This window comes from Eupeodes corollae, chromosome 2 (genome assembly GCF_945859685.1).
Source record: "Eupeodes corollae chromosome 2, idEupCoro1.1, whole genome shotgun sequence".
Lineage (NCBI taxonomy): Eukaryota > Metazoa > Arthropoda > Insecta > Diptera > Syrphidae > Eupeodes > Eupeodes corollae.
Genome location: NC_079148.1, coordinates 79,800,453 through 79,827,107, shown reverse-complemented (window position 1 = coordinate 79,827,107; position 26,655 = coordinate 79,800,453). Strand labels below are relative to the sequence as shown.

The 26,655-nt window shown below is 32.3% G+C and overlaps 1 protein-coding gene across 2 annotated transcripts in view; it reads left to right on the top strand.

Moving 5' to 3' along the window:
* The first annotated feature begins 9,764 nt into the window (after positions 1 to 9,764).
* LOC129946665 (glutamate receptor-interacting protein 2) overlaps positions 9,765 to 26,655 on the top strand; it is a 36,942-nt gene continuing 20,051 nt past the window's right edge. The window contains exon 1 of one of the 2 annotated variants that reach the window (XM_056056926.1): positions 9,765 to 10,584. In XM_056056926.1, coding sequence (XP_055912901.1) covers positions 10,446 to 10,584 — 139 coding nt within the window. In that variant the 5' untranslated portion in view covers positions 9,765 to 10,445. The remainder of the gene's footprint in view (positions 10,585 to 26,655) is intronic. The other variant, XM_056056925.1, reaches the window with a different exon arrangement.

Below are 26,655 nucleotides of genomic sequence, written 5' to 3'. Positions count from 1 at the left end.
CGTTCCTGGCGAGTTCATCTGGCTTACATAGTTACCTGGAATGTCTCTATGGCCCAAAACCCAGAAAAGTTGAGATTAAACTGTTGTGCCATCTCAATTAGAGATGATCGACAGTTATGGACTGTTATAGAGTTTGTAGAGACAGAGTCCAGAGATATGATAGCAGCCTGACTATTTGAGAAAATACGGATATTAGATGTTGATATCACGTTTTCTTTAAGCCAGGACAAGATTCTTTTATCGCCAAAAGTTTCGCCTGGAACACGCTACAATGATTGGGAAGGCGGAATGAGAGACTTAATTTCAGTCGTTCAGAGTACACACCTCTTCTTTTGTTTTTGAACCATCTGCATAAAAATGGATTGACTCATCTTCCTGGAATGTCCTATCTAGAATCTAGAAATTTCTGTCGAATTGCAGTTTGGGGATGGTGAAGTCTGTGTGCTTTGGAATTGATTCTAAATACCTAAGAATAACAGAGTCGCCAATGTTGTTGTTAGTCAACTGCGACGAAGCTTTGAGGCGAAAAGCAGAGCTTGCAGCTATTTCTTTGCTAAATATGTCAAAAAGTGTTAGGTAGAATAAGGTGTCCAGTGCCGTAGATGGGTTCGCCTATACAAAGATAAGCTGAACGGTGGACTTTATTTAATTTATCTCGGTTTATAGCTTTCTCTAAAGCAGTCCACCATACTGCCACACCGTAGATTAAAATTGGTCTGATTACCGATGTGTATAGCCAATGCGTGATTCTGGGTTGCAATAGCTTTTTTGCAAGAAAAGAGAGTAATAAAGTGGAATCTCATGAATTTGGCAAATGTCTTTAAAAATCTGTAGAGATTCAATAAACTTGAGAGTGTTCGAATGTTGATTTTCACATATAACAGGATAACAAATTAAAGAAATTATTATTATTGACTAGGGATTCAAACAATTTAGGAATAGCAGACAAGCTTGCTTGTCGTCGAAAACGGACTGGCGTTTGGTATGAATATTTCAAAACTTCTAGGAACTTAGAACTTTTCAGTGGCTCGTCAAAAGGTAGAAAAATGAATAGGAATCATAGGTTTATATTTTGTCAACATAAATTGTGGTATTCCGTAAGGACTAGAACTAAAACCTTCATATGCTTTAAAATATTGTCACGTATAGCCGAAAAACTGATTGATGCACGATGACTGCATTCTTGTATTTTAGAAAAATAATAAAATAGGTGGTTGCAGAAGAAAAATCTTCAAAGGCAGTCTTAAAATAATGTGCTAACATGTTCAACCAGGCCTTATTTCCTTTATTTTTTAAATGCGAATCAAAGCATGGTGGGCGACTATTGAAAGTATTTAATTCGCGCAATATGCATGTATGTATGTAAATGGCATTTTAACCATAATGCTTGTACTTATGCTTAAATTGTAAAACACCTCTTACCATCTGGCATATTTTTGTAGAGTATCCTGTTTCTCAACAAACAGATATTGAAACAGACTTCGTCGTTGAGACTCTGGCTAAAATCTAAGATCCATGAAATGTCAAAACTATACGTCGAATTAAAGCTGCCATATCCGCCCACCAGAAGTTTGATGAAATTTAATTAGTTTAACTGTTATCTTTTAATGCTAAATAATGTAAATTAAAATCGGCATCACATGGTATGGTTACCCTGATGCCTTTTATAAGTAATTTACAATTTTAGTTTGTAAGTTACTTCCATAAATAAATAAATAAATTATGCTTAGGTATGTCAAGACAAAGATATTTTGTGTAGAAATAAAAAAAAACATGATCAAGAACTTATATCAATTAAATAAAATTTATTTTCTAAAACACCTTTCCTTAAAACGTACAAAAATAGATATTCAACTGATTCATCTTCGTCATTGTATTGCTCACAAGCATTTTTTTTTTGAAGTTAAGTGCTGCAAGTGGCTTCTTTGTCGACACATGACGTCAAGTGTCTTTTCAACCTTCAGCTCTGCATCAGACGCATTACCTATTATGTATGTATTTGCACTTAGTTTTGATGGTGCGGTGTGTGTTGAATGATGGAAAATTCTTCAAACCACGTCAATGTCAAGATTAAATTTTGTTATGAGGCTTTTGAAAGAGCCAATTAACTTAAAAATATTGAAGTTCACATTTTGGAGGAGGAAAAAGAAGCTTTTCGCTTTGTTTCAATGTGTCTGAAAAAATATTTCCTCGTATAAACAAATATTAATAAGATACATTATGTGTGTATAGGATTAATATATCTCTGAAACGCGTTCTTATTTAGGCTGCTCACGTAGGATAGGACATAGGATTAATATATCTCTGAAACGCGTTCTTATTTAGGCTGCTCACGTAGATAAGGGTTTATGTTAGTAAAATGCAGTAAATAAACGAAATGAAACAAAAAAATCAATCGTTTTTATAAACGCTTCCAAGGGCCTGTATAAATTACAACACAAGGTTTAAGTTCTTGAAGTTAGTCTTTCCGTTTAGAGCACCTGTGTTACAAGGAGTTATCACAATTGCATATAACACAAATATTATTTCTTCTTTTTGCTTCATGTTCCCAGTTTAGGAAACATTTCAACATTTTCCAGTAGTTGTATAAAAGTTCAAATTTGGGGTTGCTTAATAGATTTTTTTTTTTTTAAATTAGGTATTCAGATTTAGGAATTATAATATTATTTGAATAAGTCAATAAAGGTCAACAGAATTTAATACCTTCAGTTTTGCAAGTATATTAGAAGCAAAAACGCTGTTAATGTAGATCCCCGGCACTCCTCAATGATATTCACATTAACACCAACCCTCGAAATCTGCGATCTGTCTTCTTTTTCTATATCCCTCATCACCGCACTAATTACGGTCATTTTAAACCAATGTCTAGAATCCTTCGTCCCTGCAACGCTGATATGCTAGTCTTCTACTTTGTCTTGGACGCATTCCTCCTCCCCTTTAATTTTAAGTCTAATAAAATTAAAACTGTTAGTTCTTGTACTTGTAAGAGCTTTTGTGTGGACCTTAGGGCCAAGATAACAAGACCAAAAAAAAAATTATTAAATTAGTGTTAAGTTTAATTAAGTTAAGTTATAGCTTGTATTTAGCTAAAGAAATAAATAAAAAAGAGCGTGGGATACGACCCACACTGATAACTTCCCATCCTGTCTGTCGATTTGTGTTGCCTAAAAGGTTTGTAGGCTTTCGTGTTTTGTTAAAAAAGTTGCCAATTGAATTATTCTAAAAAAAATCAAAATTAATAACAATATTTTGCACATGATGAAATAGTTTGATTTCAAAATCTATTTTGGTTAAAGAGATTTTTTAGTCGTTAACAAATGTTTACCAGTTTTGAGTAGCATTTCTATATATTATGTTATATATGTTATGTGAGATAAACTAAGTTTTAAACCAATGGCGCGTATTCTTAGAGAATTACTTAAGTCGTGATTTCTTGATCTATAGTTTAAGGGTTCTTGATTAAATAAACACAGCTCTTATTCCTATTAAATTTTCCTGGTGTGTTTAGTAAAAGATGTTCAAATGGTAGACATGTGCATTCAAGAGGACACAAGCGTCCACAGGTTTTTCTTAAAACCAACCTCTGTCTATCAACTCCTACTCTCACCTCCACGTGGTGAACATCGGGTGCCTAGTACCTCAACTGGAGATTGGGTTCCAACCCCAGTGGAAAGTTGTTGGGGGCAGCAAACGAGAGAGGTGGGGAAAGGTGTTTCCACTAAGGCACCTCTCCTTATCCAGACGGCAGCGGAGGAATTCCCGAGATGGAATCAACGGTGGCGTCTACAGTTCCAGTAAGGTTGAACTACTTAGTGAACACCTTATAGGGCTTCTTCGACTTATTCGAAGCCCAGGCCGGTAAGGAGCGGTTTTATCCGGCTACCCATCCTTGGAGTTATACTTAGGATCTGGCCCTCCAGGTTGGAGGTTGTGCGTCGGGGTGACTTCCTGGCCACGTAAAAGCTTTCATAGTTGCGAAGCACCAACAAGCCTCGGATACGGACGGATTTACTGTTGACAACCAACGCAAACTAATAAAGGACAACGAACTTCGGATATGCACGTGGAACGTTTGGTCCCTTAACTGACCACGTGCGGCCGAAGAATTAGCGGAGGCCCTAGAACGATATAAAGCAGATATCACCGCCATCCAGGAAATACGATGGGATGGGCCGGGCAAAAAGAGGATGAAAAACTGCGATATCTACTATGGTGACTGCTACCACGAAAACCAACAGCGCTTATTTGGATGCGGATTCGTCATCGGAGCCAGACTTAGGCAAGAAGTCTTGAGCTATAGGTGCATCAATGAGCGCCTCATGACCATACGCATCAAGGCTAAATTCGGCAACATTAGCCTGATATGCGCGCACGCCCCCACAAAAGAGAAAGACGACAACACCAAAGATATGTTCTTCGAGCTCTTAGACAAAACATATGAGCAGTGCCCTAGCTACGATATTAAAATAGTCCTGGGCGATTTTAATGCCAAGCTAGGAAGCGAAGACATCTTTGGTGGAATAATCGGGAAGAACAGCCTGCACGACAACACTTCCGACAATGGATTCAGGCTCATAGATTTTGCTGCGGGGCGAAACGTCATGGTAGCCAGTACGCGTTTTTCACACCTCAACATACACAAAGGAACTTGGACTTCTCCAGATCAATCTACCGTCAACCAGATTGACCATATTGCGATCGACGCCAGACACGCTTCCAGAATTATGGATGTACGAACTTTCCGAGGAGCTAACATCGACTCGGACCACTACTTCGTTGTAGCCAAGGTAGCACTTCGGATTTCCAGACCCAAGGCAAGACAGGGAGGTGCTGGGAGAAGATACAACGTCGAACGGCTACAATCGCCAGAGATCACCAAATCCTTTTCCGACCGAGTTACAAGTAACCTCTCTCGAAGTTCTCTGCCGCCAACACAATGTATCGAAAACCAGTGGCAGCATTGCCAAGATGCAATCAGAGAAGCCGCCTCTGATATGCTGGGTTTCATACAGCCACCAACAAGGAACCCCTGGTTTGATGAGGAATGTCGGCAGGCAAATGCAGCCAAACAAGAGGCACCCAAAGCGGCGCTGCATAAAAGGACGAGAGCTGCTCGTGAGCTCTATGAGCAGAAGAGGCGAGAAGAACGCCGACTCCTCAGAAGGAAAAAGAGAGGGCATGAGAAGCGTGCGGTCGAAGATGTTGAGAGGTATAAAAGCAGGAATGAGGTTCGAAAGTTTTATGAACAGGTGAAACGAAATTCACAGGTACACAAACCTAGAACCGAAGGCTGCAAAAACGAAAGTGGAAACATCATAGTGGAACCGCAGTCAATGCTGAGGATATGGAAGGACCACTTCTGCAGACTGTATAACGGCGATGAAGAACTGAATTCCGCTGTCAGGCAGGATGACCCATTCGATATAGACGACGAAAGCCAACAATCCCGTTCTCCCGACTTAGACGAAGTAAAGATCGCCATATCTAAGTTGAAGTCTAATAAAGCCGCTGGAGCAGATGGCTTGAATGCCGAGCTCTTTAAAGCAGCTGGGGATAAGCTGGTTAGGAGCATGCACCAACTTATCTGTAAGATATGGTCGGAAGAAAACATGCCCGATGAATGGAACCTCAGTATTGTTTGCCCGATCCTGAAAAAAGGAGACCCTCTTAACTGCACCAACTATAGAGGAATAAGTCTACTTAACATCGCCTATAAAATCTTCTCTGCCATAATATGTGAACGTCTAAAGCCCATCGTCAACAACCTGATAGGTCCTTATCAGTGTGGTTTTAGACCAGGAAAGTCCACAGTTGATCAAATATTCACATTACGGCAGATCCTGGAAAAAACTCAAGAACACCAAATCGACACCCACCATCTTTTCATCGATTTCAAGGCCGCATATGACAGCATCTACAGGGACGAGCTGTATAGAGCCATGTCTAGTTTTGGCATTACTGCCAAACTCCTCCGTTTGTGCAGGATGACCATGGAGAATTCACGCTGCTCCATAAAGGTTGGAAACAACTTAACAGAACCTTTTGATGTCAAAAAAGGCTTTAGACAAGGTGATGCGCTGTCATGCGATTTTTTTAACATCGTGCTTGAAAGAATAGTGCAGAGCTCACACGTCAACACTAGAGGCACTATCTTTCAAAAGTCTGTCCAATTACTGGCATATGCTGATGACATTGACATAATCGGAAGAACTCAGCGTGATGTCAATGGGGCTTTTGTGAGTATTGAGGCAGAAGCGGCAAAAATGGGTTTAACGGTTAATGAGGGCAAAACAAAGTACATGCTGTCGTCTAGAAAGGACATACAACACCGACGTCTTGGTCAAAACGTCACAATCGACAGACGTAATTTTGAAGTAGTCAAGGACTTCGTCTACCTAGGCTCCACTGTAAACGCAGAAAACAACACCAGCGATGAGATCAAACGCAGAATAACTCTTGCTAACCGCTGTTTCTTTGGACTAAGAAAGCAATTGAGTGGTAAAGTCCTCTCTCGAGGGACCAAAGTGTTGCTATATAAGACCCTTATCATCCCCGTCCTGCTATACGGTGCAGAAGCATGGACCATGACAAAAGCGGATGAAAGCACCTTGGGTCGCTTCGAGAGAAAAGTTCTTCGTGTGATCTACGGTCCCGTATGCATCGAAGGGGAGTGGGGGAGAAGATGGAACGACGAAATGTACGGGCTGTACAGCGACGTAGACTTAGCCAGAAGGGTAAAAGTCCAACGACTTAGATGGCTGGGTCACGTAGAGCGCATGGAAACCAATTCTCCGGCCCGGAAAGTCTTCGAATCCGCACCCACAGGACAGCGCAGTAGAGGAAGACCGCGAATCAGGTGGCGCGCACAAGTGGAAGGTGACCTCATCCAACTTGGAGCGCGAAACTGGAGACATCTAGCTAGGGACCGAGCTAGATGGAGAAGTTTGTTGGGTGAGGCCCTAGTTCACACTGGACTGTAGCGCCACCTTCAGTAAGTAAGCAAGTAAGTTTAGTAAAACCCCAGTTTAAGGTTCTATTCTACAACAAGTATACTTAAAATGACAGGTCATAGTTAAAAATACTATTATTTCCAAACTCGTTATATTGTGCTACCATTCCTCGAATTGAATGTCGAAAAAAGTAAGTAAAACAAAACTGTTTAATAGAAAATAAGAAAAAGAGGCTGGGATGCGACCCACACTAATAACTTCCCATCCCATCTTTCTATTTGTCTTGCTTAAAAGTTTACATGTTTTCGTGTTGGGTTAAAAAAGTTGTCAATTGAATTATTCTTAAAAACTTTAAAATACCCAACAATATTTTTCAAAAAAAGAAAACAAATTTTTACCAATTTAAGAAGCATTTCTTAAATTTTTACAAACTAGATGAATGAAATTAATTTGAGAGATATCAAGAACCTAACATCAATTTTTACTACTTTATGTAGATTTTATTTTTTAAGAAAAAACGGACTGTTCAATTTAAAAAAAAAAACTACTAAATATCAAAAACAATATTTCCTGTGAAATAAAAAGTAGTTCAAAGCCAATATCTCAAAGTTTTGAAAATATATGTGAGTCGAAAATCAATTTCTACCAACTTTTATTAATTTTTTTGTTTAGGTTTTTATTTTTTGTAAAAAAAAACTTTCGATTTCGATTTTTCTCAAAATTTGTCCGAATGTTGAAAACAATATTTCCTATAAGTTAAAATTAGTTGAAAGCCATAATCTCAAATCTTTTAAAAGATATATAAGTCGATATTCAATTTTTACCAACTTTGAGTAAAGTTTTATTTTAGGTTTCTATTTTTTTATAAAAAAAAACTGTCAATTCGATTTTTCTCAAAATTTTACCAAATGCTTAAAACGTTAGTCTTCGATGCACAAAATTGTTTTGAAGATAAATACATTTTTTGTTCCTAAAATTTTCGAGGTGACACATTTTTTTCTCAGTTTTTTGATTTATAAAAAACCGTTAATTGGATTTTTTCCAAAAAATATATTTATTTGATATCACGTTACGATTTATAATATAAAATTAATTTCAAGTCTCTAGCGTTTTTGGTTCGTGAGATATTTAGGGTAAACCAAAATGTTCACCTTTTTTTTAAACTGCTATGGTAAGAAAACTAACCAATCAATTTTCTTGAGAGCCCTTTCTGCATCTTTCTGCATTATTATCTGTATAAAAAAATTTATTTGAAATCGATATCTCTTCTGGTTCTTGAGCTATGAACGACGGAATAAACGTCTCGAACATATGGACGTACAGACGCTCAGACGTACGTACACTCGCACTCACAGACATCTTTCTAAAAATCAAATGTTCAATTTGACAATTCGGACCCATTGGAATAACTTCCTATGGAAAGTTAATAAAATAAAATTTCGAAATATTTCCAAATTTAAACTTACTCAGCAACATTTTTAATTATTAAGCATTTAAGTTTGTTTTTTTAGTTATAATAGTATAAGTTATTTTATGAGAGTGATAGGAACAAAATTTGGTAATAAGAAAAGAGGCACACATGCGAACCCCACTGTTAACTTTTCATCCGCACCCATCTGTCGATTTTCTAAATCTTAACAAAATATCAACAATATATTTACTTGTTCTCATAATTCTTAGGTTCAAAACCTTTTTTTTTAGAGATTTTTGTAGGTTTTTATGTTTTGTATAATAAGTTGTTAATAGAATTTTTCTTAAAAATTAACTTAAAGTTAAGAACAATACTTTGCATATGATTAAATAAATTTGATTTCAATATCTGATTTTGTTCCCAACATTTTTAGTCGAAAATCAATGTTAATCAACTAAATTTTGCATACAATGAAATAATTTTGAAGTCAATTCTTCATTCATTCTGGGAATATTTTAATCGAACATCAGTTTTTACCAATTTTGAGTAGTATTGATATAGGATTTTCAAAAAAAAAGAAAAATAATTTCAAAGATAAAATTAGTTTTTAGTCAAGAATCAATTTTTACGAAATTTTAGTAGTGTTTGTTAAGGTTTTAATTTTCTGTATAAAACCCGTTACCTTGATTTTTTTTTGAAATTTTACCATTTTTACCAGATACTAAAAACGTTATTCTTCGTTGCATATACAACAACAACCGACTCAATCTTTTTGAAAGTCCTACCTAGATCTATCAAAGCTATTATCTGTAAAACAAAATTTTATTTGATCTGGAGATATGGATGACGAAGAATTCGGAACATACGAACGTACGTATTCACATGTACACATAGATGTCTTCCTTGATTTAGAATCTAGGGACCTTGAAGCGTCAGCAAATATCAAAATTTTCAATTAAAGTTAATAATGAGTAATACTTTGAATAAATTTTAACAATTAAAATTTTGAACTGACGCACCATGTTCCCCCGTTCTAATAAGGTAGAACCTATACATTTTCCGAAACAGATTTTCAAATGTCCGGATTCGTGAAGGTAGCACTGGTAGCCAAGCCACTGCCATACCACGCGAGAATTAAAATCGTTTATTTATCTGGGATATGACATTTCTATTCGAACTTAAAATGTTGCCAGATACAAATTAAAAACTGTTCTTTTCACTCCATTGTTTTTGATGTTGAATATAATTCTTCCCATAATAATTTTATTTCTATGCACGAAATCAAGCACACGAAAACTTTTTATAGAGCATTTAGCTTGTGCGCTCATAATTCAATACGTGTGCCTTGTTGATGGTTGCTTCATTCATAGCGCAAGCAACAGTAGCAACAAACATTAACCCTCAACGCACCAATATACTATACAGTGCGTTTTTTCGCTTCCCCCAATTGGAAAATTCATCGTTCTTTATTTTGAAATGTGCAACGTTCGAATTGAATCTTTTGAATTTTCAGTTTCATTTGTACGATACTCGTCGTTGAATACGGATTGCTCTATAGGATTCGGATACCCTCAAAATATTCAAAGTTTCTAGGCCGTATACCTACATAAATACGTGTGTACGCAATACAACGACAACAACAACGCGATGGACGGTGAGGCGACACGGTACGCGTCTTAAAATAGACTTCGACACATAATATATACTTAGTTTTTGTTTTATTTTCATTTTCCTTGTATCTTTTGGATTGCAAAAATCAAAGATTTTAACTAAACATGAATTTGTTTTCAATGAAAAATAAACCTAAATTTTAAGTGAATGATTTTCAAATAATGTCGCAATCGAAAAAATAGTAAAGTTTGTTTCAAACGTATCAGCACACACCGCCGCGTGCCGTGGTAAAAAAATAGAGCGAAAAAAGTTTAAAAATATGTCTAAAATTTGGGGAAATATAGCTATTGAAAGAGGCTGAAAAAGCAATGAAATTGTGAAACAGTGTAAACCGAAGGAATATAAAATAAAATAAAATTTATCTCAAAACATATAGTATATACTCGTATAAACCAAAAAGAAAAATTATTGAAATGAAGCTTTGGAAGTCAAAAAAAGCCATCAGCTGTGTTCCCGGTAAATCCAGCAACAGTAGTAACAGTGGCAGTAGCTCCACCAAAAGTGAGGAGAAATATGACTCTAATGGAATACCGTTATTGCCGATTGTTGGGGGTGAGTTTTAATGTCAGCAGAATCTTGTTTTTCTCTTGTTCTAAAGTACATACAAATAATAATTATTGTGTGTCTGCCTCGTTGTATTTACTCTTTGAATCATCAAAAAGTTTTTTTTTTTCTTTTTGGCAAGAAAACAAAATAAGAAATGATATAAAATTAAAATAAATAAAACACGGAGAGCATTAATTGAAGCTGCATTTTAAGAACAAAGACGATGATGGTGTGCCATGATTAAAATTGCATACCACATCGTTAAGGAATGAAGGATTAATGCATCGGGTTCAAGAGATAGCGGTTTAGTAATTAACACTTCGATTGAAAAGCCGCCAAATAAATGTGACAATGGACATTGGAATTGGTAATTTGAGGCAGTGTTGCCACATTCATAAGTGCAATAATAACCGCTTTCAAAAATAACGGAAGGACCAAATAATTGCTTTGTTTACCATTTCATTTGAGTGCAAACATTCGACTGATTAGAAGTATTAGTTAGTTGGTAGGAAGCTTACAAGTTTTGAAATTATTGAACTTTTCTGAATGTAATACCTATTAAATTTATTTTGCGTGGCAACGGTTTTAGAGTAATTAACTGCCATTTTCATGGTCTTTGAACCTATCACTTTTCATTCATATTTTTAATAACTTTTTATATAGAAATCAATTCGTCTCTCTTAAATAAAAAAGATAAATAAGGATAAAAGAGACTTAATTTAAGTGGTAGTGTGTTAAAAACAAAGATTGTGCTTTTTGCACAATAACTTCATATTCATCTAATTTAGAAACAAATTAATGCAATTATCATTTTTGCACAGTTATGTATGTATATTATACAGGAGGTTGTTTAATTAGTTTATAGTTAGGTAAAAAGTGTAAATTTTCAGAAATTGAATTTAACTATCACTCATTATTATAGGCCAAATATAAGTAAGTTTTAATGTTTTTGGGAACTATCAAACTCTTTATTCAAAGTAGGGACCAAACAAAAGAAACAAATAGTAAAACTAAATGTAAAATAAAATAAAATAAAATAAAAATTCTGGATCTCCTATTTTCTCCCACCCCTATATTTTAAACAAGTTCAAGTGTTTTTGTTGTCTTAGGTTAACAACTAAATTTAGTCAATAGCTTAATTTATTCACGAGATATCGAGAATCGAACAACAATTTTACCAATTATGTGTAGATTTAAATTTTTATGATTTTTATAAAAAATTGACTGAATGTCGAAAACAATATTGCCAAGTTATTCAAGTCGAAAATCAATTTGTACAAACTTTTATTAATTTTTGTTTAGTTCTTAATTTTTAAAAATCTTTTCCGATTTTTCTCAAAGTTTTATCACTTGTCAAAAACGTTATTCTTCGTTGCATACAATTATTTTGGAGGTAAAATAATTTTTTGCTCGTAGAATATTTGTGGTGCAAATATTTTTTCCCAATTTTATTGATTTGTTTTTGTGAGTGAGTTATTTTGGGTAAACCAAAGTTTTTTTTTATAATTTGCTACATTAAAATTGTGTGTTTAAAGTCCTTCATCTTTCTGTGTTGTTCTGTATAGCTAAATGTATTTAAAGTCGATATCTCTACTGGTTCTTAAGATATTGACGATGCTATTTTGCGTCTTATTTCGAACGTACGTACACACGCACATACGGACATAACTCTAAAAATCTTTGATTTCGATTCTAGGGACCTTAAAACGTAGAGAAAAGTCAAAATGTTCAATTCGACAGAGCCGACCGATTCCAAAAGCTTATAATGACAATCACCTTAAGATAGACTGGGTGAAGGCGATAAGACCTTTTTTTCGGGCTACGGGGCCAAGCCCCAAAAAGGCATAAAATCTCAAAACCCACTTAACTTGGCAAGGATAAAATGGGATTCGTGTAGAAAAATAAGTTGATATTTATTTGACCTGAAGTTGAATTAATATAGTAACAATTGGTATACAAAATAAAAATTAAATAAGATTAAATACACGCATTAAAGAATATATTTTGCTTCTAATTTTGATCACATTCGTATTTTTTTAACTCAAAACTTGTTTAATAATTTTATCTGTTACAAAATATTACTTCCCCTTAAGAAAATGTGATGAATGATTTTACAAATTTCAAAAGAAAAGAACTTTAAACGTGTTGACTGCTAATAAGTATGTACATACATACATATGTATATTGTATATTGCAGGTTGAAGCATTTTTTAAAAAAAATTCTAAGGTGGGAGCCAGCCAGCAAAACATCCTTCAAAAATAAATCTGAGGAAAAGTGTATGTATGTATAGTATATACATATGTATCTATGTATGTATTTCTTTTTTTAATAATATTCGCCCCAAAATAATTTTCATCAACATGGGTATCTACAAAGAGGACAGAAACTAAGAGACTCAAATTTTCTGAGTGATTTATGACATTTTCATTAATGAGAGTTGTTGCATATGGATATTTGAATATTTTTGGAAAAGAATCAGGAAGAACACGCTAACATGCACTAATGTAACTTCATTGGATCAGATTTTTATTGTTGCTTTTTTCGACAAAAGTATCGTCATATTTCTTTCGATTTTATTTTGTTTAAAACAAAATTAAAAAACATCAAACAAAGCAACATTTGCATACAAATGTACCTACATTGGGTTTCTTTTAAGAATGCCGACTTAAAGGGTTACAAACTTACTGAGGGAATTCCTTTGTCTTTGCAATTCTTATTTCCGAGTGTTAAATACATAGCTTTAAAAAGCTCCACATAAATTTCAAATTAAATTCAATCATTCATGTTTGGATTTATGCATTGGTTTTAAAATACGTAATTTTACCTAAAGTTATGATCCCGTTTTGTAATTTGAAAATACTTATGATCTGTATTTTATTTTTGTTTCAGTGTTAGCTTGTTGTTATTTTTCTTCGGTTGATTTTAATGACCTCGTTTATAGCATAATCTGTGGCTTTTATTTCAAGAAATGTCAATACAAAAAAATTTATAAAAAAACAACCAAGTGAATAGCAATATCAATTACCTTGTAGGAAAATTGTTGGTCTCTGTGTCAATTGATCTTATAGTTGAGAATGAAAAATTCTTAAGAACCCAATCGAAGTTTTCCTCCTACGCTTCTAAATGTACGTACGCATTTAATAAGAAAACAAAAAAAATAAACTAATATAACTAAGAGACACGCTACAATGAATATCGGGCGAAATAAATTGTGGATCAATGTGCGTTCAATTGATGACAATTGACGTTACTTTATGACAGAGGAAGTGATCACTGCGCCATTTTATGAATCAGTCTAAGGTCATTTTATTGATTCTCAGGCAAATAAAATTGCAAAGAGATTTAAAACACATTTTGGTTTTAGATTCCAAAGTTACGTGTTTATATATTATCTTTTTTAATAAGTTAATCAAAATTTTAACGATTGAAACGATTGTGTATATTACATTTTAACTTTTATTTTTTGATGATTGTACCGAAAATTATTGGAAATAAATTGTATTTAGTTATGATCAAAAGATTTTATAAAAAAACTAACAGTTTTAAGAAAATACATAAATTCAAGACCATTGTAATGCGACAATTTACGAACAAAATGTTTTTTCATCTTAATAAAGCAGCAAATTAAAAAGTTGCAAAAATAAAGAAACAAATTTCGTTTCTAATGTTCCTGAAACAATAGTTCATTGGAGTCTATTTTTAACTATTCGATTGAATATATTAGCGTAAAAATAGTTATTTTTGTTTGACTGAGTTGTTTTGGCAAGGGAGAAAGTGATCTTCAAATATATGTAATGTTTGTCAACATTATTTTAAATCAATGAATCTTACTTCAATTTATTTACTAGCACTAATAATTTAGATTAAAAAAAATCGTTCTCGTATCTGTTTCAATAATGTACAAAATAAGTTCTAAAGCTTGCTTTGCTAAAGGCTTAATAAAAGTGTTCCGAGAATTTATGTGAAGAGGGCTCTTTTCTTACACATGCATAACTATATACTTAAAATGGAAACTGAAAGGCAACACAACCTTTTGAGAATATAGCATAGTGTATCAAGCAACTGGTTTAGCCATCAGCTCACAAAATTTAATTAAAAATTGGTAATTGTGCATTGCATTTTGACTCCCGCACATATTATTAGGTATCCGATGCAAGTGATGAGATGCTCTGGATCTTGTCGATTTGAGTGGCATGGTTTCTGATTGTGCTCCCGCTACCACTGAGTAGTCTTTATTTGGATTAAAAATAAATAATAAAATCACCACCATCAACAGGGTGTTTTTCATCTGATCGAGAATTTTTGGCATTTGTTTTCAGTAAGATTTGGAAATTCTTCATCAACGTTTAACTGTATCTTAAAAGTTGGCAGCATCATCGATTTTTATAATAGGAAGTTGATGTAATTGTTGGAGAAATGTTTATGTGTGCGTGTATACGCATACGTTTATACGTCCTTACGTCGGGATACCATTTTTCGTAGTTCACATCTTAAGAACCTATAGAGATATCGACTTCAAATAAATTTTGTTTTACAGAGAATAACAGACTTTCAAAAAACTTTTAGTGGGTGGTTTTTTCTATGGCAAATTCATAATTGAATACTTTTATACAATAAAGAATAGTGTTTTTGACATCTGGTAAAATTTTGAGAAATATCGAAGCAATGGTTTCGTACAAAAAATTAAATCTTAAACGAAACCCTACTAAAAGTTATTAAAAATTGATCTTCGAACCGAATATCTTTGCAAAATTTTAATGTTTTGGCTTTAAACTTATTTAAACTTATAAAAAATATAGTTTTCAGTAAAATATATCATTCAGTAAAAATTTTAGAAAAATCATTAAATTTTTTCATACTTACTTAGGTCCTCAGATCTGTTAAGTCCGGACTCCTTAAGAGGCATAGGGCTACTATGCATAAGCGCCATGGCTTCTGAAACACATTTCCATAACATATGTATATAACATTTCTAGAGAAATGTTTCAGCTCTGTCCTGCGACATGTGTTTCTCTTTCATAAAACATACAAATCTGCACAAAATTGGAAAAAGATGATGTTCGATTCGAATATCTCGTGAATAAATGAAAGTATTGAATTCATTGGAATCCTAATTATTTTATCATATGCAAAATATTGTTGCTAACTTGTATGTATTTATTTTTATTAATAAATATATTGCAATGCAAAATAAATTTGGTGAGAACACTATTTCTAGAATTGGTCCTAGTTGTGCCCCTTTGGACCTTTTGTTCATGCAACTTAACGCCTCTCGGTTACTTATTATGGTTCTATCACAAACCATTGGTTTCCACATTCCACCTATGAACAGGCAATTGTTTAAGCATTAGAAGTCAATATTCAACCAACTATTGACGCCGCCTTACGTCCACATTTATTGGAAAAATTAGGGAAAATTAATTCCAACAATATTTCTGTTATGTATCATTTTCTTAATTTTTCAAGCTCTTAAAAACACCCGATATATTACATAAATACTCGAACCAATAAAGTAACATGAGAAATAAAAAGTGCTAGGAAAGACAGATAGTGAATTGAATCATTTGTTGGGAAATTAACGAGTTTAGAAAATAAAATGTAAGGAAGTGTGCTTCGATGGGGTTGTGTTGCATGATCTGATCAAGACAAAAAACATGTTGGGTGGTAATCAGATTGAATTCATAAGTTTAGGTTTGGTGGAAAGAAATATATTTTATCATAAGCTACGTAATAAACATAATAAAACAACGTATGATTTTTTTAAAGCAATAAGGGCAATTGATGTCAAAACAGAAATTATGCTTGTGAATTCAAATTTGATGGAGTTTTGACAGTTGGTTGGGATTTATTTTATTCAAATTATTATTAATAAGAAAAAATGTACACATGTCTCATTATAATTGACGGTATTTAAGTAGATAGGCACCGCGCCAATGATTAAATTAAGTAGCTATCGAACTAAATGATAGCTCTTAAAAGGCTCCATTAAGGCGGTTGAGGAAAAGCTGTTGGAACTTAAGTAGAGCAGAGACTAGAACAGTTTAAATGACTGCAAATAAGATTTTTCTAAAAATAAAGATAATTTTAAAACTCAGACAATTTTAAGACATCATATGTACATATAATAAGAACGAATCGACATATTTTTTTTATAAAAAAAAAACACATTTAAAAAGATCAATAGATGTTTTCCAAATATGTATCCATTTTCTCAACGACCAACATTTGAATTATCCTATTCATTTTTAAACTTAAAAAAAGTTAAAATAAATAAAACAAAACAAAGATAACATTTTGTAAATATAAATGTCATTTTACACCGTCACTCAGCACTCATCAATCACAATATTACAATATTATACTGCAAGCCTGTAGGACAGCCAGACATGCAAAACATGCGCAAAAATGAAAGTTCAATGCTCATCTTGAATTTTATTTAATTAACACGTGTCCACCGCTGGTTGATGGTGAAGGCGACGACGACGCCAACAACGAAGATGCCACTCCAAAACAAAAATGTAAAAGAAATAAAATGCATAACGCAAAATAAAGGAACATTTTAATGGGATGCTGTTCTTTTGCTCCATCTTTAGGAGAGGATTAACGCTTCAAAGACAGTGCTGTCGGAGTAATTACCAATTAAATATATACACAATTCATAAAACTAGCCCTCTTATCAATAACTTACAACTATTTAATGGCCTCATGAGTGCACTTCATACCCTACTTTTAAGACAATTTAAATTAACCAATGCTAAAGAATTTAAGATTGATCAATACATTTTTGTTTAAGTTTACATTTATCAATTTTGCAGTCCTTTGATAAATACCGATTGTAAAAATGTCAGTTTTATTTGATTTATTTTGAAAGCTTCTTATTAGATATGCATATATGTATGTAGACATAATCAAAGTTACATTACATTACATAATATAAAATACTCTCAGCACATAAATGTAAAGAGCAGAGACATACCACCTTGAGCGACTAAGACTATATAAGGTGATAACAACACAGTACAAGGCAGAAGGACAGAAGAGAAAGAACAACAGACTTGATTTCGATCCTAAGCTTTATTAGTGACTAGGCTAGGCCGGCCGTGGCCATAATCAGTACTTTTGTATTTCACTGAAATTAAGTATACAATATATGTATGTATACATAAGTGAATGCCATTAACGTTGGGGGTCTCACAAGTCTCCATCCAAAAGCTTAGTATACACAATTGGATGAAATTGACAGACACAAAATTGGCCACCTACCCTCGTTCCGTTTTCTATCAAAAAATTGTCCGACTTGTTGCAATAGCTTAAAGTTTTCTAAAAAACAATTTTTTGTATTTTCAAATAATTGGATGATGTTCGTGTCGACAACATGATCCACTTTTTATTTGGCAGAAATTTAGAATTTAGAAACTACGAAAGTGGAAAAAAAGTATTCACCGGTTGGCAAAATAAAAAAAAATATTAAAAGGATTGGATGCATAAGCAAACTTTACAATTTATCGAGACCAGGCGATGTTTAAAAGATTATAAACTACCTAGGGAAACGGTTTGGTAATACGTTGGGGATGGTATGAACATGGCCGTTGACGAATGTAAAGCAAAATGTGTAATCCTCCGCACGACCTTCGATTTTTAACCAATAAATTTGTACTGGAAGACCTGCCAATCAGCTTTAGACCTTGTTAATTTCATACTTTCTTCAAAAGTAAAAGAAGACTATCTAAACAAATGATCCTGTAAAGTATATAGTCAGATTTCTCAAACTATCGTAATGAAAACCTTTTTATAGCTTTCAGATATATGAAAACGATTTGTATTTTTTATTTGACGATCATATAGAAACAATGAAAATAGAACTACATATTTAAGTTTTTCATTAACGACTTCACTGGTTTTCAATCCTCACTATTGCAGATAAATCTGCCGCGTGTCATCTATCCAAACCCCAATGTAAATAAGAACGCAGTGTGATAGCTATTTTTGGAGTTAGGATTCCAGAGTTTTTATTTTTTTGCTTATTGTTTTTAAAAGTATATTTTCCTATCTTTGTTCTTAGACTGAAAAAAGAAGGCACATATATTTAAAGTAGAGAAATAGGTGACGTTAGGAAGACTTGTGGATAATCCAAGAGGAATATTTTTTTGTGTCACATCGTATAAAAATTCCAGCCACAAAATATTTAAACTATTGTAACATTTATTATGAGTTGTTTATTAATTATTATTTTTAGATTTTTAGGGGCCACTTATAGCTATCATCGGTTTTCATAATTGAAAATACTGTTTAGAGTTTTAAGAAAGTCTAATTTGCTATTTGGAGTCAAAATTGCACTCATTCGAGTTGTAGAATTTTTGTACTTATACTTCATAAATTTTATTTGATGAATTTGTTTTTAATTGATTTTGAAACATTTTAAAACTCTAATTTTTTAAAAATTATCAAGTTTTTATTGGAATTTTTTGGCGGTTTATTTCTTTTCTCTTGTCGTTAAATTAAGTCATCTTGTTGTTCTTTTAAACAAAAACAAACAGATAAAACATTTAACAACGAAACTTGATGTTTTATTAAACAGCTGGCTTATCACTGTACCTTCATATACTCGTATGTTTGGGACATAGTCGATTATTAACATTCTGCTGAAAGTGATTCTGACATATCTAACACCTTTTATCAATTCAACACCCTTTTCTTTTAACAATACCGGAATGACAAAACCCATTTTAATTGTTTTCACATTAAAGTAATAAATCCATTTTCACTTGTCAATGGAAAATCCATTATCAAGACGTAAAAGAAGAAAAATTCCAATAATACATTGCAGAGAAAATAAAAGTACCCAACCAAACGATAATGCCAGCGAGCGGCGGCATCAGCGTGCAATAGAATAAGGGATTCTTAACTCAAGTGGAGTTCCGGTTCCAACACGCAGCCAACGATATCATCCATATCGCCATATCCATCCATCCAGTAGTCGGTCGTCATCTTCTCATACATGGAGTCGTAATCGTTAGTCATAAATGCGCCTTCTCGAATGTGACTTTTAGCTTTACTGCAAATTTACGTTTTTATATAATGCCATAATATCTGATGATTTATCAGATATTCTTATATTTAACTCTTAGAAGATGGTACTTTTACTTTATTATAATCTACCCACTAGATATTGAAAATATCATTGCCAGATATTAATAACTTATTCCTTTTAACGAAACTGAAAAGTGTGTATCGAAGCATTATTGGTAAATTCCGCAAGTAAATTTTGCGTCAAATGAAATTATTCATGTTTTTCTTCCGTTTCAAATGTTTACCAAAAACGCATCGCCTGTTATAAGGCTAGGAAACCAATTTTTATTTTTGGTCAGTTATTTATTTTGTAATGTACAAAAAAATCCGAATTAAGTGCCATTAATTCCTTTTTATTATTAACAAACCATACGGAAAAACTAATAAAATAAATAAAAATTTTCTATCGAAAATTTATTTACGTATTTATAAAAATGAAAAGTAAAGTATTTTAACAAATAATTTATTTAAATTTAATACAAATTCTATGCCTTTTGTAGCCCATTTTTAAAATATGTTCCTTGTGAGAGTCAGAGAATAGAGAATTTCTAACCAAATACTACCATTAATGTGATAATTTACTAAAAATGCTGAACTTCAGTTTCATTTCAGTTTTTCGATCAGCTTTTTTGTAGGCCTATCTTGCCTTTTTAATTGAGTCACAAAAAACCACCTATAGCAGATACTAAATTATTGTTTTCAAGTGAATGGTTCTTAAACGCAGGAAAGGTTTAGAAGTTGATATAAACGCATATTTAAAAAAAAAATGAAACATAAATTAATAATCGCCAGTAATCGCCAACTTGGTTTTCCATTTGAATTAAAAACCATAACACTGGCAATATTGGACCAAAACTGAAATTCTTTAACTTTATGATTAAGTGAGTTGCATGGAATTTACTTGACTGAATGCTAAATGCGTATCTACTACAACGCAATACAAAAAAAGAAATGTCGCCAACTATTAAAGGATTCCAATGAGTCATTTATTAAAGACCGCTTAAAACATACCCTCACCACATGTTGTTGTGTGTGTGTTTTTTAGTAGTCCTAATAACATCATGATAAAAAAAAAACACTTACAAACTAAGGAGGTGGCAAAGACAACACTCATTGAGTAAGGTCACAGAAAATTCCAAGTTGCATTTTGAGAAAAATGGAATTTCATATTATCTGAATGCGTTGGTTAAAAACGTGACTTATTTCAAAGACACAAACCGACGAAAATTTTCTCATAAATTGAGTTCTTTTCTTTTAATTTCACATGATGGCCTTACTCAGTATAGGGTATCAATTTAAAAATTTAACACGATACGGTAGCTATGTCTGCGGGATAGTAATAAAATAAAATCATTTATTGATGTTTTATCTAGAAAATAGTGAGCTCTGCACGAAACAATATTACCCAATAATTCAATCACTAATCCAGGAACAATTTATTATTTAAAGTTGAAGGGAGAAAGTACTCCCTATAGTTCATTTTGAATTGGTCGTTTTAAAGAAGATCATTGAACTTTCTTTTCGGTTTAATCAAATACAAGAAAGAGTCCTGAAATAAATCTGGGGGAGACCATGATTAAGTGGCTGTAACCAAAATGATGTCTCACCTCGATTGCATGTTCGATATTCAACGATGTGAAGGGTGGTTCTATGTGACTAAAGATAAATATACATATCTCCGTTGGAAAGATCAATTTTATTCCTTTTAAATTTCATGCTTTCGCGGTTTAACGTCTTATGTGGAATTGAAAGGCTGATGACTCTTATTAAAGAAACTATTTCATTGAGTCGTGATAACAACACGGAGCACTTTCGTAAAAATTCGTTTTTCCCAAAATTATATTAAATCTATACAGCAGGTAGCTCATCTTTTTATACTGATTTTTTAGACTGAGAATCTGCTCCAACCACAATCTACAAACACACATTTTTATATCGATCTAAACAAGAAGCAAACATAAATAATGTCATATTTACTATTCGAAGCTTTCGTCTAAATTCTTCTGTTGACCAAAACAAATAATTAAAAAAATAACAAACTATTTTAATTCCATTTTTTCACCACACAACACTTTTCTTAATGCTCCACATGTTAAGTGCATTTAGATTTACGATGCGATTTTTAAAGTCGATGTGTGTTTCAGAAATAAAGTGTGTTAAGAAAATATGGTATATCTATCGACTCTCACTCTATGATGTACATAGTTTTAAGATCATTATAATTAAAAGCTTACAAAACCATCAAAGTTTATCAAATATTTCAATTTCAACAGAGAAGAATTAGATCTATTGGTTGTGTATATGAGAAACGTCTGCCAATAAATGCATGAACCTTTGAAGTATAAATTGACTTAATTATCCGAACAGATAAATTGATTTATTCCATCAAGGAATTGCAGATCTGTTTAAAGTTCTATCCATTGTAAATATCCAGAATGAATTAAGAAATAGCTGTTTTCAACTTTAAAAAATATAGCAAAAGTAGTTTTCTTGGAGAAACAAAACAAAAATTGTTGACCCATGTTAATAAATTAGTGAGGGAGATTTTTAACCTCCAAGATATGTATTTAAATTCATTCTCGATTCCGTCATTCGGAAAATGTTTGGCTAATCCCAAATGCTATCACTATTATTCAGCAACAATTATTTGTTATGAAAACTTGTTTCTTTTTTCTTCGAAGAAAAAATAACATTGTGGTTCCAGACATCATCTTAGAATGTGAAAATTTGGTTTGTGTTTATATTTGAACGCACATTAGGAATTTATTGAATAAATATTTTGATATTCATTGAGATACATAGAACACATACAACACAGAAAGCATCTGCGGGTTGACTAAGTCCAAACATGTTTGTGTTTTCTAAAAAAAAAGTTTTCACAATTTCTTAAACATTTGGATTTAAGAGAGATAAGAGGCTGATTTGAAGACTCTTAGAAACGATTAAACCGTCATTGTTTCGGATTTCCACTTGATTCCGTAAATCAATAAATTACTATTTTCAGAAAAGAAGAATGAAGCTGTCTTAAAGAGTAGAATTTTATAGCTCGCTAAAGAATTTCTCAGATTTTCAATAAAGACCTGAATTAATATACGGGTATAGAAAAAATCGTATCCTTAGAACCAATATCTTTCATAGTTTAATTTTGAATAATGTGTTTTAGTATATACATCTAACGGTTTTTTTTTTAACTATTGCTTATTTCGTGAATAGTAACACTTAGCTTATGTCTGATCTGATAGATAATTAGTTTTATCCTTACGCTGAACGAATATGGTTTGGTATACGCCTGAAGAAGCCTGCGATAGACTCAGAGAAGATGTCGATTTTGCCAACAAAATTATCATTCATTTTTTAAATGAAGCTCATTTTGATCTGGCGGGTATGTAAAAGAGCAAATTTGTCGCATTTGGGACACAGAAAACCCGCACGCATACATTGAAAAACTGATATGCCCAAAACGAGTCACTGTTTGGTGCGGTATTATTGGTATTATTGGGCCATCTACAGTCCATGGCCGTTACTGCCAATGGTGATCAAATCATTATCGGGCCAACGAACGAAAGAATTTTTGTTCAATTGAAGAGGAAGATATTTGAAACATTTGATTTCAACAGGATGGCGCTAGGTGCCACACAACCAAAGATAACATTCAATGTTTTGCGCCCATTTTCAAAAAAAAGAAGTCATTTTGCGGTACCTATATCAATAACTTCTCATAGAAAGTTATTACAATCGGTCGTTCCAATTTGTCAAATTGAAATGTTTGACATTTCTCGACGTTTCAAGATCCCTAAATAAAAGATTTTTAGAGAAATGACTGCGTGTGTACGTTCGTTCGTACGTCCGAACGTTTGGGAAGTTTTTTTTTTTGTCGTCCAAAGCTCAAAAACCGGCAGAGATATTGACTTCAAATAAATTTTGTTGTAGAGATAATAATGCAGAAAGGGCTCCCAAACGAATTGAGTGGGTGTTTTTTTTAAAAAGCGATTTAAATTCTTTCTAATTTTAGTTAACCCAATCGAATTAAATTTTATGTTATGTTGGGAAAAAAAAACAAAATATTTGACACTTCTAATATTTTACCAACAAAATCTGGTCTTATCTCCAAAATAATTTTGTGCAACGAAGGCTAACTTTTTTTAACATCTGTTAAAATTTTGACAAAAATCGAATGAACAGTTTTTTTTTATAAAAATAAAAACCTAAAAAAAAAACATTGCTAAAAGTTGGTAAAAATTGATTTTCGACTTAAATATTTTTCCAAAAATTTGAGATTTTGGTTTCAAATTAATTTTATTTTATAAGAAATATTATTTTAAACATTCGTCAAAATATTGGAAAAAAAAATCGAATTTGCAGTTAGGTTAGGTTAAAACAATACTAAATTTTAGTAACAATTTACTTTCGACTAAAATATCTTTTCAAAAATAAAAAATATTGGCTGCAAACTAATTTTATCTCACAGAAAATATTATTTTCGACATTCAGTAATTTTTTTAATAAAATCCAACAGTCCCATTTTTCATAAATTTCATTCATCCAATTTGTATTTGTTTCTATTTATAACAAATACAAACTTTTAAGAAAGGTTGCTAAAATTAGTAAAAGTTGGGTTTCGCCTAAAAATCTCGTTGGATGGATTTTGAAATCAAACTATTTCATTACATGCAAAATATTGTTGGTAATTTTAAAATTTTTAAGAATAATTCAACTGACAACTTTTTTAACAAAACACGAAAACCTACAAACTTTTAAGCAGGACAAATCATTAGAAGTTATCAGTGTGGGTCGCATCCCAGCTTCTTTTTTACAATGCGATTGCACAGTTATTATAACTAAACAAACCTGAAGAAATAAAGCTTGTGTGCAAAACTATTTGATCTATGACATGTAATGAATTTAGGTTCTAGTATACAAAGAAAACTTTTGTAGATACATGTTCTACATTTTTTGACGTGTGTAATAAATAAGGTGAAACGATAATGGTTTAATGGCATTGTGATAACTCGAGCCTAGAACTAGAAAAGCACGGTTTGTCAAAGACAACTCAGTTGCAAACTTACTAATTTATTCTTGATAGTTTTTGATTAATAGACGGCCTTGGAAAGGTTTAATTGTCATGATAGGAACGAATAAGTTTAAATTATCTATTGGCTGACAGCTGAAAGAGACTATTTTTGCCAAATTTTCAAGAGTACTTGCACATATTTTTTGAACTTTTGGCTCTTGCTGTTTTTTCAGGCGTTAATTCGTATTAAATGAATACCTAATTTTTCAAAACCTGATTAAGTAGGTAATCAAGAGACGGGTAACTTCTCTGATGGTAACCCAAACACAGTGTAGTTCGTTATTTTTCGGGGTTTGACCTGATTCTACAGGTATTCCAAAGAAATTGTAAGATTTTTTAAGAATCACACCACCCCAGTGCATAAACGTAGCATATTTCACCAGCGTATCTTGAGAAAATAATTCCATATTTATTTCAAAGTATCTCAAAGTTTTAGAACTTCATTGTTTAGCTGGAAATGAGATAAATTAACTTTGAACTGTGCATCAACCCAGAAAAATAATTGTTTCAGAAAGAAGGAACAAATTGTCTTCCTATATAACGCGGATAAGTGTATATATTTGTAGGGTTCTCTTACAGTAAGATGTTATAATTTCATGTGAAATCGAGTAAACTTTTCTGAATCAAACATTTCTTTAGATGCAGTTGATTGTCTCCCCCAATATTTTATAATACTTTATGTATGTAGGTCTATTTATTCCTTTTTTGTTTTTTGTTAAAAATCTATCATCTTAAATTTGTTTCAATAGCACGCTCCATTGAGCAATGTCGATTTTGTGTATGTATGTACATACATGTGTACGTATGTTTTCATTTAATATAGTTTTATTTTGACATTGTGTTCATTTAAGTGTTACAGGGTGGTCTTTTTAATTTTTTTTTCTGTCAAGAATGATAAAGAAATTGAGATTTATCAACTTTTAACTTTCACTGCTAATGTAACTTTAAATAAGTCGCAACAAAAATTAATATACTCAAACATTAAATACATTCCCAAAATGTTCGTCTTGGTATAATTCAAGAATAAGGAACGTTAGCAAATAATTTAAATTCATTACCGAAATTCCGAGTTGGTCAGCAATTTTTAAAGTAATTTTATTGCATCATAATCTTTATTGATAAAACTGTATTTGTATATTATTGTTACTATTATAATAAGTATGTTTTGTCCTATTAAAAAAAATTATATTTGTCTACGTTTTAAGATACCCAGAATTTACATACGTCATTTTTGACAACTACATATGAAACGGATACTTTTTTTGTTATCTTTATTTCGAAAACGAGCAGAGGTATTGAATTTATATAAAAAAATATAATAACTAAAAAAAAGTCAACTCAAATTTAATTTTATTTCAGACACTATACCGATATAACTGATATGAAATAAAAAAAAATAATTACAAATTTTGGGGAGACTACGATAACTCAGTTAAAAACAAGCATATTTTACTATAGGAGGGGGGTCTATCTCTACCCGTTTAGGGAGCAGGGGAAATTAAAAAAAATATGTACTTTAAATGAAAACTACATTTTTAAAAAATAACGGTAATACTTACAATTAAGTATTATACACTTTGGTCTTGTTTTAAATTCAAAATTTTGCCAAAAAAAAAGTTATAAGTGTGGTTATTTTTAATTTTCTCAAAAACTAATAGACAAACAATCATCTAGTTTTTAGTTTTTGATCAAAAACAAATAAGAGCAATAAATTCTAAAATAGAAACAATAGTATTGTATTGTATTTATTGTAGCAGAATATTCTTAAATTTTTTCTTAAACTATGTTGCACAATTTACAGAGTTACGGTATAAATCTACCTTACTACTGACAAATAATTAATTTTTTAATACAAGTAATGAAAAGCAACTAACAGTATAATGAAGTAAAAGCTTCAAAAAAACCTTCATTAAATTGTTTGGAGGATTTAGAGAGG